Source organism: Dendrobium catenatum, unplaced genomic scaffold (assembly GCF_001605985.2).
Source record: "Dendrobium catenatum unplaced genomic scaffold, ASM160598v2 fragScaff_scaffold_917, whole genome shotgun sequence".
Taxonomy (NCBI): domain Eukaryota; kingdom Viridiplantae; phylum Streptophyta; class Magnoliopsida; order Asparagales; family Orchidaceae; genus Dendrobium; species Dendrobium catenatum.
Genome location: NW_021319379.1, coordinates 305839 through 322972, shown reverse-complemented (window position 1 = coordinate 322972; position 17134 = coordinate 305839). Strand labels below are relative to the sequence as shown.

The 17134-nt window shown below is 36.9% G+C and overlaps 1 protein-coding gene across 1 annotated transcript; it reads right to left on the bottom strand.

Annotated features, from left to right (window-relative positions):
* Positions 1-550: 550 nt before the first annotated feature.
* LOC110114654 (transcription factor EGL1-like) lies at positions 551-16817 on the bottom strand. Its single transcript, XM_020847602.2, has 9 exons — positions 16711-16817; positions 15765-15929; positions 14851-15102; positions 4538-4634; positions 4393-4407; positions 3300-3356; positions 2303-3190; positions 876-1316; positions 551-796 (listed from the first exon to the last, which is right to left on the bottom strand). The coding sequence occupies exons 2-9, from the start codon at positions 15890-15892 to the stop codon at positions 713-715; spliced, it is 1962 nt and encodes a 653-aa protein (XP_020703261.1). The 5' UTR covers positions 15893-15929; positions 16711-16817; the 3' UTR covers positions 551-712.
* Between the last annotated feature and the right edge of the window lie 317 nt (positions 16818-17134).

Below are 17134 nucleotides of genomic sequence, written 5' to 3'. Positions count from 1 at the left end.
CGTTGACTGATATCAGGTGATAATGGTAAGGGTAATAACATTTAATCAATAACAATCTAATAATGACAATTGAACTACAATGGTTAGGTGTGTGATGATAGTCTTACGATTGGGATAATGATGGTCTACTGTTAGCAATTGATGATAGTTATTGCCGACATCACTTGTTAGATAGAGCTTTGGATTTTTTTTTTAGTTCTCTAATTACTCACCCATTTTAGGCCCCTCTCATGTGAAAAATGAAAATCTATTTATAATTTTTTGAGATGAAAATTTAATAATTCTAGACAAAACCTCAAAAAAATACTCCAAATAGCCCATATTGATTCTCTTGATCCCAAACAATTCATTAGGCATTTAAGTGCATTAATCATATCAAAATTGAATAATCTTTAACTCATCGGATTCCTCTTATCAAGAAGCACATTTTGATCATAAGCATACAAAATTCAAAAGATCGATATTGTACAATTTTCCATATTAAGAACTAGTTATTAAGAAACAGTTAATAAGAAATAAAACCATTCAGGCTGTAAAAAAACTACTAAAATAAAAATAAAAGCTCTCAAGAAATAGTTCAAATTTTCCTTTTTTCTTGAATTCACCCTAATGAACATTATAAAGAACAAGTAAAACTAAGAAGAACAATACTTCTTGCCTATAACATTGTTGTTGCATCAAAAAGATAACTACCATATTATGAGTAGGAAGCTTACAAATTGATATGTTCTTTGCCAATAACTCTCTGAAGTGATCTCTTTATCATCCCTGGAGAAGCCATTGTTGTGCTCATAAACTGCACCATATTTTAAAAGTACATCAGCATTCTCATCAATATCAACAAGATTTATTAATTAAATTTCATTGATGCAGACCTTGGCTCTCAATGCAATTGCAGCAGTAGAATCAACTGTTGATGACCGAACTGAGTGAGCATCTAAATGGAGGTTGCTCATGGCTTCAATTATGTCAAGAAGCAAGAAATCTCTCCATGGACAGTGTAGCTCTATAAGCGCTTCTTTGCCTATCATGGTGACATTTATATCAGTAACCACATTCGTTGATGAGAGCAACTGGTGTTCGGCTTCTGAATCATTAATCTCACAAGCTTTTCTCTTAGTTGTTGAAGGTTTCGGGCAACTTATGAGCTCATTGCTGCCATAATTATCTGATGTCCTCTCTATGATATCTGGATGCTTCCTTCGTTCTCTCATGTCATGATGTAACTCTTCTCTGCAAAATTCCAGCTCTTCTACTCTTTTCTCAAGCTCTTTAAGATATTCAATTGTGTCAGCAAGTATGGAGGCTTTGTCAACCTAAGGACATTACAAGAATTTACAGAGATTTACTTAAATGTTAAATGAAATTTTATATTTTGTACTATTAGAGCAAGCAACTCATTTCAAAGGGAATCAGCTTTAATAATAATGGAGAAGACAAGACCAAGAGTAGGTTGGAAGTATTCCATTGGACGGTTGTTGGCTGGTATTAATTTCCTTGATCATAGAATGTTTATCAAGCATTTAGATGTCTTAATGATGTCAAAACTGAGTGATCTTGGACTTTTTGATTCGTCTCGTCGAGCCGCTGGATTCAACTATAAGCATGTCATATTTGGATATTATTTGCTCATCCAATTAATACTCAGAAACTTCCAAGAATGCTTTGATCATTTAATTTGAACTCGTATTGGACTAAATTTGGTTTCATTGGATTTGTCTCCTTCGATCAAAATAATTTTATTATTATTATTATTATTATTATTTTATAAATACACACATGAAATTTCTTGGTTGGTTTTAGGTAGTTTGCCTATCATGAAATTAAACTAGTTCGTCTAGATACTACAACAACAAGTCTTTATCCTATTATGTGGAGTCAACTACATAAATTTTTTTCTCCATTATAAAACAACTTGGTTTGGATAACATGTAAACATTGAGCATCACCAAAACTTAGAAAAGCTAGCACCCTAAAAGCATTTTTAGTATAATTTCTTTAACTTTTTTGATAAGTTTTTCTATACCTCCAATAATTTATTTTGTAGATAAGTTTTTACTTTCCATGGCCCCAAATTCAACAGAATATACAATGAAATCTTGTTTCAAAAAGATAAGCACCTCAATGCAGTTAGAAACATAATCAAATTGTTGTAAATAAGATGTATAGGTATATGCCATTAGAAACATTTCTGACCGAAAATGCTCCTCCCTTTACCGTATAAGTTTTTTAAAAACGGATCTCTATTAGAATACCAGGCAATGTTATGAATGCTAAGCATGACCATATTAGATATATATACCTTGCTGATAGAAGGAACCAGTGATCTGAGAATGAGGAACTTCTCATTCAGCTTCTCTCTCCTTCTCCTCTCTGATAAAACATGATTTGAATTAACATCATCTGCTTCTGATTTAAAAGCTTTATTCCTGGGCATATTCTCTTCATGGGGTTGCATTGACTGACCACCATTCATCCAGTTGCTATCAAATAAAAGCTTCTTCAACATTCTCTGCGGAATCTTGATGAATATTTCTGAAGTCGTTGGACCTCTTTCCCAAACCTTGAAGCTTGAACCATGAGGACCATTCTGAAAAGGAAAGCCAGTTGATAATATTCCCTGATTCAAGTTCCCTGGTATGGTATAAATAGTGCTAACATTATGAGAGTCATCTTCCTCAATTCCTAAGGAACCAATTTTTGAATGATCATCTTCTTGGGGATGGTCAAACAAGTTACTTTTTACCCCTTTGCCCTTGAGAGAAGAAAGGATTTTTTGAGCAAAAGATGACGACACACATTCACTGAAGTTCAAAGAACTATTCAGGCCATTGCCGAACTCATCAGCCATCAAATGCCTTATATGAACTTGTGATGGCTCAGTTAGTCTCTTGATGTTTAAAGGATCAGCACAAATGGAGCAGTCTTCAGGAATATCAATCATTTCCTTATAAATACTTTGATGATTCATGTTATCATTGTCATGGATTAGCTCACTGTTTTTATTGGAAGCATAGGAATCGACAGAAGAAGGAAATATGGTGTCAAGAACTTCATGATCTGAAATCAAGCAAACATTGTCCTCCTCTTCTAAAGGAGAACTCAAAGTGGAATGCTCAGAGAAACCTGGAACTTCAAACTCCCAGAAAGAATTTGTAATGCTGTGTACTAAACCGGGATCTTCCAAGACCTTGAGAATATACCCAGTTAACAAAAGAACAAAATGGAAGGGGATGAAACTATGAGGAAACCAAAGATAGTCAACTAGCATTATCAAGCCCGAGTAAAAAATATTTTACCAGCTCCGATGTTCCAAGCTCTAGTACACCATCCATGAAGGGAAGGCACAAAACAGTCTGAAATTGACAAAATATAAATGAAGGCAACATTGAATACAGTTATAGACGAAAAACATCAGCATAAGGCATACAGAAAGTAGTTGATGTTACCTATTAGCACAAAAAATTTTATTTTATAAATCTTTTAAGTAGTTCTGTAACCAAAAGGGATCAATAGGCTAAAATTAATATGCAGCATAAAAGAAACTGTTTGAGATTTTGACTCTTAATAGGAGAATATGACACAATGGAGAAAAAGGATTGATGTAGCCGACCCCCACGTAGTGGGATAAAGGCTTGATGTTGTGGTATAAAGGAAACAATTACTCATCATAAAAGCATATAAAACAATTATTTAACATTCCTTCCATTCTTTCTGCCCGTAAATAATTTATCTACCGTATATGGTGCCGAATGCTGGCCATTAAAAGAGAAGCATAATACTAAGTTAAGTATTGCAGAGATGAGGATGCTCAAGTGGATGAATGGTTTTACCCGTAGAAATAGGATACGAAATGAGCATATATGTGAAAAGGTTGGAGTAGTGCCAATGGAAGATAAGATTAGAGAGAGTTGCATTAGATGATTTGGTCACATAAAACGGCGGTCTTCTGATGACCCGGTTAGGAAAGTAGAGTTATTAGATTTGACTTATGTTAAGAAAGGTAGCGTAGACCTAAAAAGACTTGATTAGAAAATATTAGAAATGATCTTTCTTTATTAGATTTAAACAAGAATTTGACTTTTAACATGACACAATGAAGAAAAAGGATTCATGTAGCCGACCTCACGTAGTGGGACAAAGGCTTGATGTTGTTATTGTTGTTGTCTGCCCATGGCTGAACTGTGATTTTTTAAATAAGATAAATGAGTGTTTTAACTTTTTAGAGATGATAATCTTACATAAATTATTCAATAGAAGCAACTTTAACACTGTATTTGTGATCACGAATGCATTCACTTTGCCGATTGCATATTTTAGTTGGCACTTATATTGATTACCATGGACTGATATAAGAACAGTATACATTACAATATAGTCCTCCATCCATACCTTAATGGATGCATTCTGAGGCAACATAAGTTGCAAATCCATTTTTGCGGCCGATCCATATGCAATTAAAAGAATCAAATGATCAGTTTTCTCATTCATGATAAACCAAAGGGAGAATTAGTGAAAACCTCAGCAATGATCTAACCTTAGCTAAAAGGGAGCGACAAAAACAAATGTTTTCTGAAAGTTGTGCATTGTTCAACCAGATGGGCTCATTACGTTCATAAACCTTTCCTGGCAAGCTGGGAAACATTATATAAGTGAATGCAAAATTAAGTGAAGTAGATAACTGAAGAAAATAAATCAGCCATAAAATTTTGATGTGTTGGAAACCAAACTTGGAAAAATAATAGAAGCAATTCAGGGGTAATAACACTTTTCTCATAAAAATTTTCAACACCACGTTACACAAAACTTAGGTACATCCCAAGGTTGCAAAAATTGGACCAAACAACGAACCGAAAGAAGTAGAGGTTCACGGTTCTAATCGGGGTCGAACTGGATGACATAATATATAATAATATTATTAAATATTAATAAAATTAACATAATAATATGACAATCTAATCTTAAAAGCTTCTTAATTCTAAGAATTTTGAGACTAAAAAATAAATAAAATTTACACATAAATAATATATTCCATAATTTTAAATTTAAATGTAAATAATTATTAATTATATTATATATTTAAATATAAATAATTACTAATTTAAAAATTTAATCTTTGATTTTAATTTATATTTAATAGAAATTTAGTTTATAAATAAATATATAAATTTAATATAAATAATAACTAATTTATATTATATATTTAGGTATAATTTACACCTATAAATTTTATATAAAATTCACATTATAAAATTAGATTTATATAGTCATACTACATTATTTATTTGTATTTTTTTTATGCAATGCCTCGACGATGTGCACTTGAGCATCCCAGCATTGTGCACCCGAGCGTCCCTGCACTATGCACCCGAGCGCCCTAGCGTTGCAAAGTTTTTTGGAAGAAAAGACAAAAGAGCGGAGCAACACAGCGCTCTAAATTCAATGTCGCAACACTATCAGACAGACTAGAGGTAGAGTATTGAGAGTCATAATGCTCCAAACGGGCACTGTAGCACTTCGAGGTGGACTGGACAATTCTCTTCTCGTTTTTCTCAAGGGTGGTATCCTTTGGTAGCATCTTGAGACTTATCTATTTTGTTTAGTGTGTGAGAACAGTGTAAGTGACAAGAGATGTATGGAGAGAGTGAGAGAGAAGAGAGATCCGTACTTATTTCTCTTAAGCACCCAAACCCAAGCAGGAGATTCCCACATGAAAAATTCAAGTTCATAACATTGAGAGTCATAATGCTCATAACATTGCCTTATTGCCCATAGGGCAAGGTCATAAGTTTCTCATTTCAAGTCTACTCCTTAACAAGGATTAGAGTTGACGAAACTTAAACTATATGATAAATAACCCCACATGAAAAATTCAAATTGATAAGATATTTCATTCTACATCTATATTAGGCCTCCAATGCCTTTTGAAAAAGAAGTTTTTAAAATTAAAACTTTGAAAGTCACTTGACCAATGTGGTGACTAAAAAAAACAACAAACTCAAATGTTATAGTAATAAGCAACCAGAGCTGATAAGGTTCAAATAGTATAACAAAATCATTTAAAAAACTCCAATAATGTCCATGTTGATACAAAATATGAGCCAGAAGGGGCCTTGCCCTCAGAATCACCTACTCAAACACCCCCCCCCCCCCCCACCCCCCCCCCCCCCCAAAGCCATCGCTCAAATTTCAAAGTTAATCTTTTAAGAACTTAATATTAGTTAAAATTTAAAATTATTTCAAGCGAAATCAACCACCCATAAACTTAAAGCAAAATTCATCGAGAATCAACATAATTTGTCGAGGGTGATAAATTTTGAAACAATTATTAAGTTTTTAAATAGCTAATGTCTTGTTATGTGTGTTGTTAGGATTCATTGATGTGACACGTGTCTTTTAACTGATAGTTTTATTATCAAATGGCACGTCATGTAATTGATTATGATCAGGGCTCTCTAACTAGGTGACTTTACTGTAAAATGAAATTATGGTAATTAACAAGCCCACAAATTTCCCAATGAAAAACTCTCAAGTAATGAATCCTCAAGTGAACTAAAGTCGAGGAAACTCATGGTTGCTAACAATGATCTTTGAATTGGGTTGGGTTGACTACCACCGCGAAATAAATAAACCAAGAGCTATAACAATCCAAGATGATAAAACTATGAGATCTTGATCAACTTCTTTATCATTCCCCCATCATCTACTTTAAGTCTAAACTTCAACTACCAAATTTGTTGCTAATATACACTCAATGCTTAGTGAATATTTAACAACAAAATTTAACTAAAAGTTCTCTCTCATAACCGTGAGAGGTAATTAACCATAATAGCTTGCAGCTATGGGAAACCTAGAATCAGATTATAAAGGCTTGAAATGAAGGCTAAATCTTTGGGTAATGCCTTATATTAAGTCTAATTTACCTTCTCAAAATTTAACCTGGACCACTCGAATGAAAAGGTAAGTTGTATTTATTGCATCCACCCAAAGTATTTTGACAGTCTTGCATGTAATCTCATGCTTCTATCCCTTTTATTTAAAGTCGCATTCATTTTTTTAGTGACTCCAATCTATTGGGGAGTTGATGGGAGACTATTCCTTCCATACGAATCTTATTAACAATGTAATAATTGCTGAACTCTATGCCATTAGTCTCCTCCATTATTAAATCAGTGCATAGAATTTTTACACCAATCTCATTTTCATCTAAGCTTTTTCATGATACAAAGTAATTAAACACACGAGATTATTTTTGAAAAAATAAACTCATAGCTTTCAAAGTCGATCATTGCCTATGAACGTGACATAACATATTGAACTACCCAAAAATGGGATAAAGGATGGCCTCTAGACATCTACAAGAACCAATTTCAGCATATTGGTTTTATTTTCTCTTTCAGTTTTAAAAAACTAACTCTTCTTTATTTTCCTAAAATATAATTTTCACAAAAGCTAGATTCAATAGATTTTAAATTAGAAATTAAGAAAGAAGAATCTTTAGGCCCTTATCACTCCTATGGCATTATCTTTGATCCCAAATATTATTATCTATATTCAAATATACCGTAACTCCCACTATTTCTATACTTAGGGTTGTGTTGCGTATATCACTTTTATTTTCTCAAACAATCACAATGGCTCCTTTGGTTACCTTATAGGTGCCAATATTGAATGTGGATTTACATTCTTTTATTGCAAGCTGTCCTATAATAAAAATTAAGGTTTTCTCAGGACAGGAATGTGTCTGACCTTACTCAACTTTCGTATGACTCCATTTATGATATAAAATATCACATCATGGATGACCATAATATCCAATGGTTTTTTCTCAACAAGAAATATATTGCATAATTGTCTGTAGAGTGTAGAATAATTTGTCATCAATTCCTTATAAGAAAAAAAATAAAATTGTTGCGTCCTGAAATATTCGCGGTGGTAGAGATATATATAGTTTAACGTCTTCACATTATACGAAGATCCAGTACACAAGCAGATGAAAGAGATAACGTAGCGTCCATAAGAGACACAAGGGTTTTTACGTGGAAACCCCTGAAAAGGGGGAAAACCATGAGGCCTGGCCCAGTTTGAATGAATTCACTAGTATTTGCTGTCGATTACAAACGAGGCCCTTCCTTGGGAGAAGGCATTGGCTTGATGTCATAAATATACATTATATAGAGCACATTACATGGTGGGAGTTACAATAATCAACATAGACATTTGTTTGGTCTATAGGACCATAGTCGATAGGATAGAGATCGGAAAGACCGTAGTATGCGACGAAGGTCGGAAGGACCGTAGTCGGCCGGAGATAGGGGTCAGAAAGACAGTTGTGTGGCGAGGGAGGTCGGAAGGACCATAGTCGGCAGAAGACCAAGGTCAGAAAGACCATTGTCTGGCGATGGAGGTTGGAAGGACCGTAGTCAATAGAAGATCGGAAGGACCGTAGTTAGCATGAGACTGGGGTCAGAAAGACCGTTGTCTAGCGAGAGAGGTCGGAAGGACCGTAGTAGGCGACGGAGGTCGAAAGGACCATAGTCGATAGGAGACTGGGGTCGGAAAGATTGTTGTCTGGCAATGGAGGTCGGAAAGACCGTAGTAAGCGATGGAGGTCGTAAGGATCATAGTTGGCAGGAGACAGAGTAGAAAGACCGCTGTCTAGTGAGGGAGGTCGGAAGGATCGTAGTAGGCGACAGAGGTCGGAAGGATCGTAATCGGTAGGAGATTGAGGTTAGAAAGACCGTTGTCTAGCGATGGAGATCAGAATAAACGTAGTAGGCGAAGGAGATCGGAAGGACCGTAGTTGGCAAGAGACCGTGGTTAGAAAGATCATTGTTTGGCGATAGAGGTCAGAAGGACCGTAGTAGTAGGGCGGTACTCTGGTAGAACTATAGGCCTCAGGTGGTGGTCCGATAGAGTCCGGGTGTCATGTGGTGGTCCGGTAGAAGTTCGGCCTCAAGGGGTGGTCTGGCAGAAGTCTGAGCCTCAGGTGGTGGTCCGGCAAAAGTTTGGGCATCAGGTGGTGGTCTGATAGAACTCCGAGCGTCAGGTGGTGGTTCGGCAGAACTCCGGGCGTCAAGTGGCGGTTCGGCAGAACTCCGAGCCTCAGCTGGTGGTCTGGCAGAACTCTGGGCCTCACGTGGTGATCTGACAGAACTCTGGGCATCAGGTGATGGTCCGACAGAACTCTGGGCGTCAGGTGGTGGTCTGGAAAAACTCCGGGTGACAGGTGGTGGTCCGGCAGAACTCCGGGCCTAAGGTGGATGTTCGGTGGAGCTCTGGCCTCAAGTGGTGGTCCAGGGGAGCTCAGAGCCTCAAGTAGTGGTCCGGGCGAACTCAGGGCCTCAAGTGGTGGTCTGGTGAAACTCAGGGCCTCAAGTGGTGGTTCGGTCGAGCTCAGGGCCTTAAGTGGTGGCCCGGTGGAACTCCAGGCGATGGTCAAGGAGGAGCGAGGAGGCAAGAGCGATCTCCGTTCTCTCTCTTGCTCTCTTGCTTGGATCTCCTTTCAAGAGGGAGGAGGGGTCTATTTATAGATTTCCTAGAGTGACATGGCCCGTAAATAGGAGGAAGATCAAGGGTAAATGGGAAGTGGTTAGGATAGACGACCGATGTTGAATCCCTTGATCGTGAACCGTTCATTAGACATTTAAAGGTCTTAATGATGTCGGAATTTTGTGATCTTGGGCTCGTTGGATTTGTCTTGTTGAGCCACTCGATTCGACTATAAGCATGTCACGTTTGGAAACCGTTTGGTAATCCAAATTGTAGTTTGAACCTTTCAACAGCGCTTCGGGTGCTCGATTCGGACCCATTTGGGCTCGGATTGAATCGAATTTAGTGTCGTTGGGTTCGTATTCTCGAGACGTTCAGTTAGACTATAAGTTTGCTGAAATCAGAGTTCGGATGATCCCAATTTTAATGTCGGACGTTTTCAACTTGATTTTTCCTCAAGATTCATGCCCGATCAAGATATGTAGGCCAATTAAGGGAAACTCACACACACATCGCATACACAAGATTCAAACTCAAGTCCTCTTAATTGATAGTTGTTGACCCCTACAACAAGCCCGAGAATCTTAAATTTGATAAAGAAGGATCCAAATTAAATGTGGATTGCATTGGACTTTGTTATGTATTGATTGAGGAAGCAAATCAAATGACGGACACCAAGCTCCTATTAATGGGGCTAATTTGTATAGAAACATTTCTCTCCTATCTATAGTGGGCCATGGTGGTATGGGAAAGACAACTCTCTTGCAACATGTTTATGAAAGATAAAATGACAAAGGAATTTGATCTTAAAATGTGAGTTTGTGTTGCCAATGACTTTGATGTGAAAAAAAAAGTCATTACAGATATGTTGGAATCTCTTAAGAAGGAAAGGCCTCATTTAGAGACACTTGAGACACTTCAAGATAATCTTTGGGCTGAGATCATGTCCAAAAGTTCTTACTCGTGCTGGATGACAAATGGGAGGATGATGAGAAGCAGGATAAAAGTAAATAGGAGAAGATGCTCGTCCCTTTGGCTTATGGGAGTTTTGGTAGTAGAATTTTGGTAACAATTCGAATGGGCTCAGCTGCAATAATGATTGCAACGGTCATTAAAAAGAAGACAGAAATATTTAGATTAGAGGGCTTGGAGAAAGGTCAGTGCTGAAGCTCTTCAACTCTCATGCATTTGCTAATAAGAAGAGACCTAATGATTATAAAAGATTAAGATCCACTTCTAGAGAGATGATTGAAATGCTTTTTGGATCTCCATTTGTTGCAACGGCCATCGGTGGTGTCGTGAATTTCTAGGCAATTCAAAATATGATATAAAGGCCTGCGTTACGATGTAAACAAGCCCTCGAGAATGCTCAGACGACATCCGATCGACAAACGGACAGCGCCATTGCGTCCGGAACGTCGTTGACATTCAGGATATACATTTTATTTAATAAATTTGGATGATCCGAGATGGTGGTGAATTTCTAGGCGATGCAAATATAATATAAAGGCCTGCGCTACGACAGAAATGAGGCCTCGAAGATGCCCAGATGAAGTCCGATTGATGAACGGACAGTGTCATTGCGTCCGGAACATCCCCGACATTTAGAATATACATTTTATTTAATAAATTTGGATCGTCTAAAGTGTTGAAAATTTTCAAAGGCGGCTCAAATATGATGCGAAGGCATGCGCTACGAGGGAAACGAGGCCTCGATGATGATCAAACGACGTCCGATCGACGAACGGACAACGTCATTGCGTCCAGAACGTCGTCGACATTCATAATATATATTTTATTTGATCAAATTGTATTGTTTGAGGTGGTGTCGCAAATTCCAAAGGCAATTCAAATATGTTGCGAATGCGCATTACGAGGAAAATTAGCCTCGTCGGTGGCGAAATGATCTCCGATCGATGAACGGACTTCGCCACTGCGTCCTGAATGCCGTCAGTGCTTTAAAATGATTGCCAATTTGTCCAAAATAGAATTATGCCATGACCGATGAGGGTCCTAATACAGCAACGCGCATTTCAAGGAAAATGAGGGCTCGACGATGCTCGAATGACCTCCGATTGACGAACGGACTACGTCATTGCGACCGGGACATTGTCAATACTCTAAATGCACTATGAATTTGTCTAATTTTGATGTTCGATAAAATCGACATGCTAAACGAGGCAGCCAACACGCGAATCGAGGATAACACGCTAATTAAAACAATTTTCGGACTAATTAAGTGATGGCTGTCATTTTGAATTAGCATCTTAAAGACATATCATTAATATGGTTGCTCAAATTTATAAAGTTTATCAAGGCCAGGTTACCAAATGGAGGAAAAGTCAAACGTTAATTAAATGTATTACCTTGTTTGTCTCTGTGTCGTGGCTGGCTTTAATATGCAGATATTGCCGTCAAAATGAATTTGAGAGGACTGATGCCTGCTTCCCCTCCTTCCGTCGTTTCAAGTGTAGCTGGCATCGTCTCAATTTTCTCTGATAAAATGAACCATAACGAAGGAGTTTGGACTTTTTTTTTCCTCTCGCTCTCAGAACTTCACGGTTCAGCGCTTAAACTCTCTCTTCTAGTTCCCAAATCTTATCAGACCTCCCACTCCACAAAGCTCCGTCCAAGCTTCCCCCGTCCGAGCCCGTAACCACAAATAAACTCCCGAATCTCTGCTCCACCCGTCCCCTTTTGCTCGTCACTCTGAAGCCCAGCTAAGGCTCGGTCCTCTCCAACCAGCTGCAGGCATCATCGGCCAAATAGCTCCGTCTTCCTCCACGAAACCTTGAGTTGAAAACTGCTAGGTAGAGAGAATCATTTTTCCTTTCAGGAGAACTCCTACCTTTATAGTTTAAACTAACTGCTTCATTTAAAACGTGTCTTCAAATTGTTTTCTTTCAATTTATTACCACCAATCCATAACCGCCATCTCAGCTTTGCTTTTATTTCACCAAAGCAAAAAAAAAAAAAGAGAATATCTGCAACATCTTTCCACTCACTTCTCCTGAGCATCTTTTCTTGTCCACTAGTATGATCACTTAATTACTTTATTGTGTCAGCATTATTTCTTTTTTTTTTTTAGTTAAGGTCATTAGGCATTAATAGTCACTGGTATCATTATCTCACACGAACCAATTTCATTTATTTAATTTCTCAGTCACTTTTGAAAAATATTGTGGAGAAAAATGGGAACCGGACTGCAATTCAGCCAAGTAGCACATCCACAGACTAACGGTCAAATTAAAACCGTCAATCGGAGCTTGGTGAACTTACTAGGCTGCTTTGTGGGAAAACATATTCGACAATGGGATTTGATTTTGGTCTAATTTGAATCTTCATTCAACTGGTCTCCCAATAATACTACCCGGCACAGTCCCTTCGAGATCGTCTATGGTAGTAACCCCTTGACCCCATTTGATTTAATCCCTATATTAATCCCCACTACCTACAATTCTGAAGGAGAACAAAGAAGTATAGAGATAAAAGAACTACACAAGCAAGTCCAAGAAGAGATTGTCATACAGAACAACAAATACCAGGCAAGAGCAAATCAGCACCGAAAATCAGTACAGTTCAAGGAAGGAGACCTCGTCCGGATCCGACGGAGGAAAGAACGGTTTCCTACGCGACCTTTCGCGGCCTTTTAGAGTTATTAAGAAAATAAATGACAATGCCTATCAAATTGATCTTCCTGGTGATTACAATATTTTGATTGTATTTAACATAGCTGACTTTACCCCTCATTTTAATCTTGGATCTTCTCCCAGCCGGAGCGTCTCAAAATAAAATTTAATAATATGTGTTGTTGGGTGTGTGTGGGTCGGCGATGTAGCTCTTACCACAGTATAGCCTTCTTCTGTTATTTTTGTATATATAGTCTCTCTTAGACAGAAATAAAACAGTTTTTGAGTTTTCTGATCCAAAAGGTAGAATCTGCATCCTCTGTTTTCTGTATCCTGATTAATTTTTCAGGTGTTGAAGAGGTAGGGTTCAACAGCCCGAAGATCACGAGTGCAGGGAAGGAGCCGTCGAGGTGCTTTCCTAAGTCTGATTGTGTTCGTTTAGTCGTCCCTTCCATCATGTACTGATCCTCTGTGGCGGTCCAGCCTCAAGATGTTGCTACTGCTACAACTATTGTGAGAACTTCCTCTCTACTCTCCTCTATTGCAAGAGCTTCTCCTTGCTATGGCTTAAAACATAAGCTTTTATCCCTTTTTTTCTCCCTTTTCTTCTATTAAAGTGTTGTTATAGGACACCTCAACACAATGAAATCATCTTTTTTATATAATACTTAAATGTGGTAGGTATCATAATGTAGATGTTAGATAGAAAATGATAAGAAATACATTTAGGTAAAAGGTAGCTGATAGAAGCTTGTAAAAAGATAAATTTATCTTCATATCCTATCACCCAGAAGCTAGAGTTCCAAAGGAGGCAGCATGCACACAAATTGTAGGTGAAATATCATAGAACATTTATAAGAGTTTTAAGCTGTATAACTTACGAAATGTGAATATAGGAATTATGCAGTAATTGTAGCAACACGCTTATCATGAGGCCAAATAATCCAAAAAAAATGGAAAACATGAAGGACATAATGCCGTCCCCTAAAGCATGCTTTTACTAGAATAATATCCAAGTAAATCCAAGGAAAAAAGAACATATTTTGGTTCCAAGAAATGACTCGATCACACCAAAATGTTAAACAACAAATACCATTAAGATAGCATATTGAATAGATGATTCAAAAAGAGTTAAAATAGGAAAACAACAACAACAACAACAACAACATCAAGCCTTTATCCCACTACGTGGGGTCGGCTACATGAATCCTTTTTCTCCATTGTGTCCTATTAAAAGTCAAATTCTCGTTTAAATCTAATAAAGAAAGGTCATTCCTAATATTTTCTAACCAAGTCTTTTTAGGTCTACCCCTACCTTTCTTAACATAAGTCAAATCTAATACCTCTACTCTCCTAACCGGGTCATCGCAAGGCCGCCGTTTTATGTGACCAAACCATTTAAGGCGACTTTCTCTAATCTTATCTTCTACTGGAGCTACTCCAACCTTTTCACGTATATGCTCATTTCGTATCCTATCTCTAAGGGTAAAGCCACTCATCCACCTAAGCATCCTCATCTCTGCCACACTTAACTTAGTATTATGCTTCTCTTTTAAAGGCCAACATTCAGCACCATAAAGCATTGCAGGCCTCACTACCATCTTATAGAATTTTCCCTTAAGTTTGAGGGGTACATTTCTATCACATAACAAGCCCGATGCATTCTTAAAATAGGAAAACAAAATCAACAAAAAAAGCAGACATCTCAAGGGTGTTGAAGAACACATACTCTTGGCCGATATTAAAAGTGAAGGACATGCAGACCAAATAATACCATTCTGCATCTGTCAAATCCTCAGGAGATAATGAAGCAGACGGCCTGTTTTGCTGATTGCAATCACCCGTACAAAGAGACTCATATAACTCTCCCAATTGTTCACTCCTCTGTAGATCCATTTGATCCTCTTTACAATCAATTTGTTGAGTGGTCTTCCGAGTCTTGATGCCACCATTATAGTATCCATCATTCCACTCTAATGACCTATGAACCATCAACGCAATTACAATAAAAACTACATAGTAGGCTATAGAAAACAAACATCAAAGAGTAAAAGATAACTTGTAGATAATAAACCATCTAAGCATAATATGCTTCCCAGTCCAATCAACCTATGTAATCATTTTTAGCACAAAGAGCCGTTGGAGGACTCTTTATTATAGGACATTTCTTCAATTCTAAAATCACTTTCCATGCAAAAGAGATGGAAACGGATGATAAGTAGCCAAAATCTTGACACAATCTACAAAGGTATGACTGCCCTCATTTTGAAAAGAGGACATAAATTTTAATGATTTCTTTAAATTCTAAATGAAACCTGAAGGACTTCGTTCATTTCAAGCACCATCAAAAAGATTTAAAATGCTCCTTCATATTCAATTTTAGCAAATATTTCACTAAGAGATAAACATAAGATCCAGCCTAAAAGGCTTCCTCAACAACATCCTGTTAACATATAAGCATGTCATGAATATGCCTTGAAAAAGCTCAAAAAAGTTCAACATCATAACCAATATTTCCATTATCTTAAAAAAAAAAACTCATAAAGTCATTCAATAAAGAAGTAAAATAAAATAAAACAACAGCAAAAGAAAATATAAAAACAAATGAGATTGTGATACAGAGATATTCAGTTTTCTACATACCCTTCATCTCTGCTTGACTTAGACCAGAAGATGCCATAAGTCCACTGTATTCTCCTAACACAAGCAGCAAGCTGCTTCGTGAAATGGTTTCGCTGCAGGTCTTCTTGGCTTTGCATCTCAGTCTCCATTGCAGGGAAGTCACCCTACCCTACTGGAATAATCTTACTGACAAAAAAAAAAGATTAAACATTTACATTTGAGGGAAACATGCCTCAAGACTAAAACAAAAACTAAAATCAAATCTTGTAGATTGAAGAAAAAAACCTATCAACTGAGAACAAAAGAGGAATTACCAATTTATGATCCACATAGATCGAATTCAGATACTCACCAAAAACAGTTCTGTCCAACTTTATATGAACTAAAACCCAAAGAAACCATGGATGAACACCAAAACCAGTTGCAAAACCAGAATCATAGCAAATTATAGAGCCAAAAGGAGATTAGAACACGAATATAATTGAATCCTTTATTTTTTATAAAAATATCTTTCAAACTTTTTTTTTTTATAAAATGTGCATCATAAGTTTAAATTCATTCTTATCCATTTTTAAATCAGGAGCTCCCAATACTTATTTTTTTCGCAACATTGACAGTAAAAGATCTGTAATCTGTTTCTATAATAAAATTATTTAAATTTTGAGCGATTTAGCACGTAATATCCAAGCTCCAACCTCGGACTGGAGGAAATAGGCAAGGTCCCCCTGACAAATACAGGTGAACGAAAAAGAGGATTCTCCCAGGCCAATATAAAAATTAAAAAACAGAAAAGTAATTACGATCTGCAACCACCTTTCAGCTTGTTCTTCGGCCAGAAGTTTCGGCGGGTTGAAGACTTTCAACTTTGCACAAACGAAGAATCGATTCAAAGCAGACTGTAACTTGTGCCCAAAAGAAAGATACAGAATCGCAGTTAAAAAAAGAAAAGAAAAGACACAATTTTTACCTTATTTCTTAATTAATATCAAAGAGTTCTTTGATATGCTAAACGAAGCTCGTCAGCTTGCACCGGAGCTTAGACACCCCTACAGCATCATACCTACAGCAGCGAATGAATGCCCATTAATATCAGCAACATGGCTTACAACGCTTTTCTACCCAGTGTTAAATCATAGAGTAAAAGTAATAGTGAGTGCCATCACCTTAGCTCAGGAAGTAGCACAAATATATCTAAATCATATGATCATAACTATCAAATCAATATTCATCTTACACATATAAAGCAAAAGCATATTTCTGCACGCATAGTACAACAACTTTTTCCTAAGGACTACAACGACTTTTTCCTAGTCCTTATATGTATTATTTTACACAGTAAAATGTAAACGGTAATTTTCTTTATCTTTCATATATTCTGCTACTGTTATACT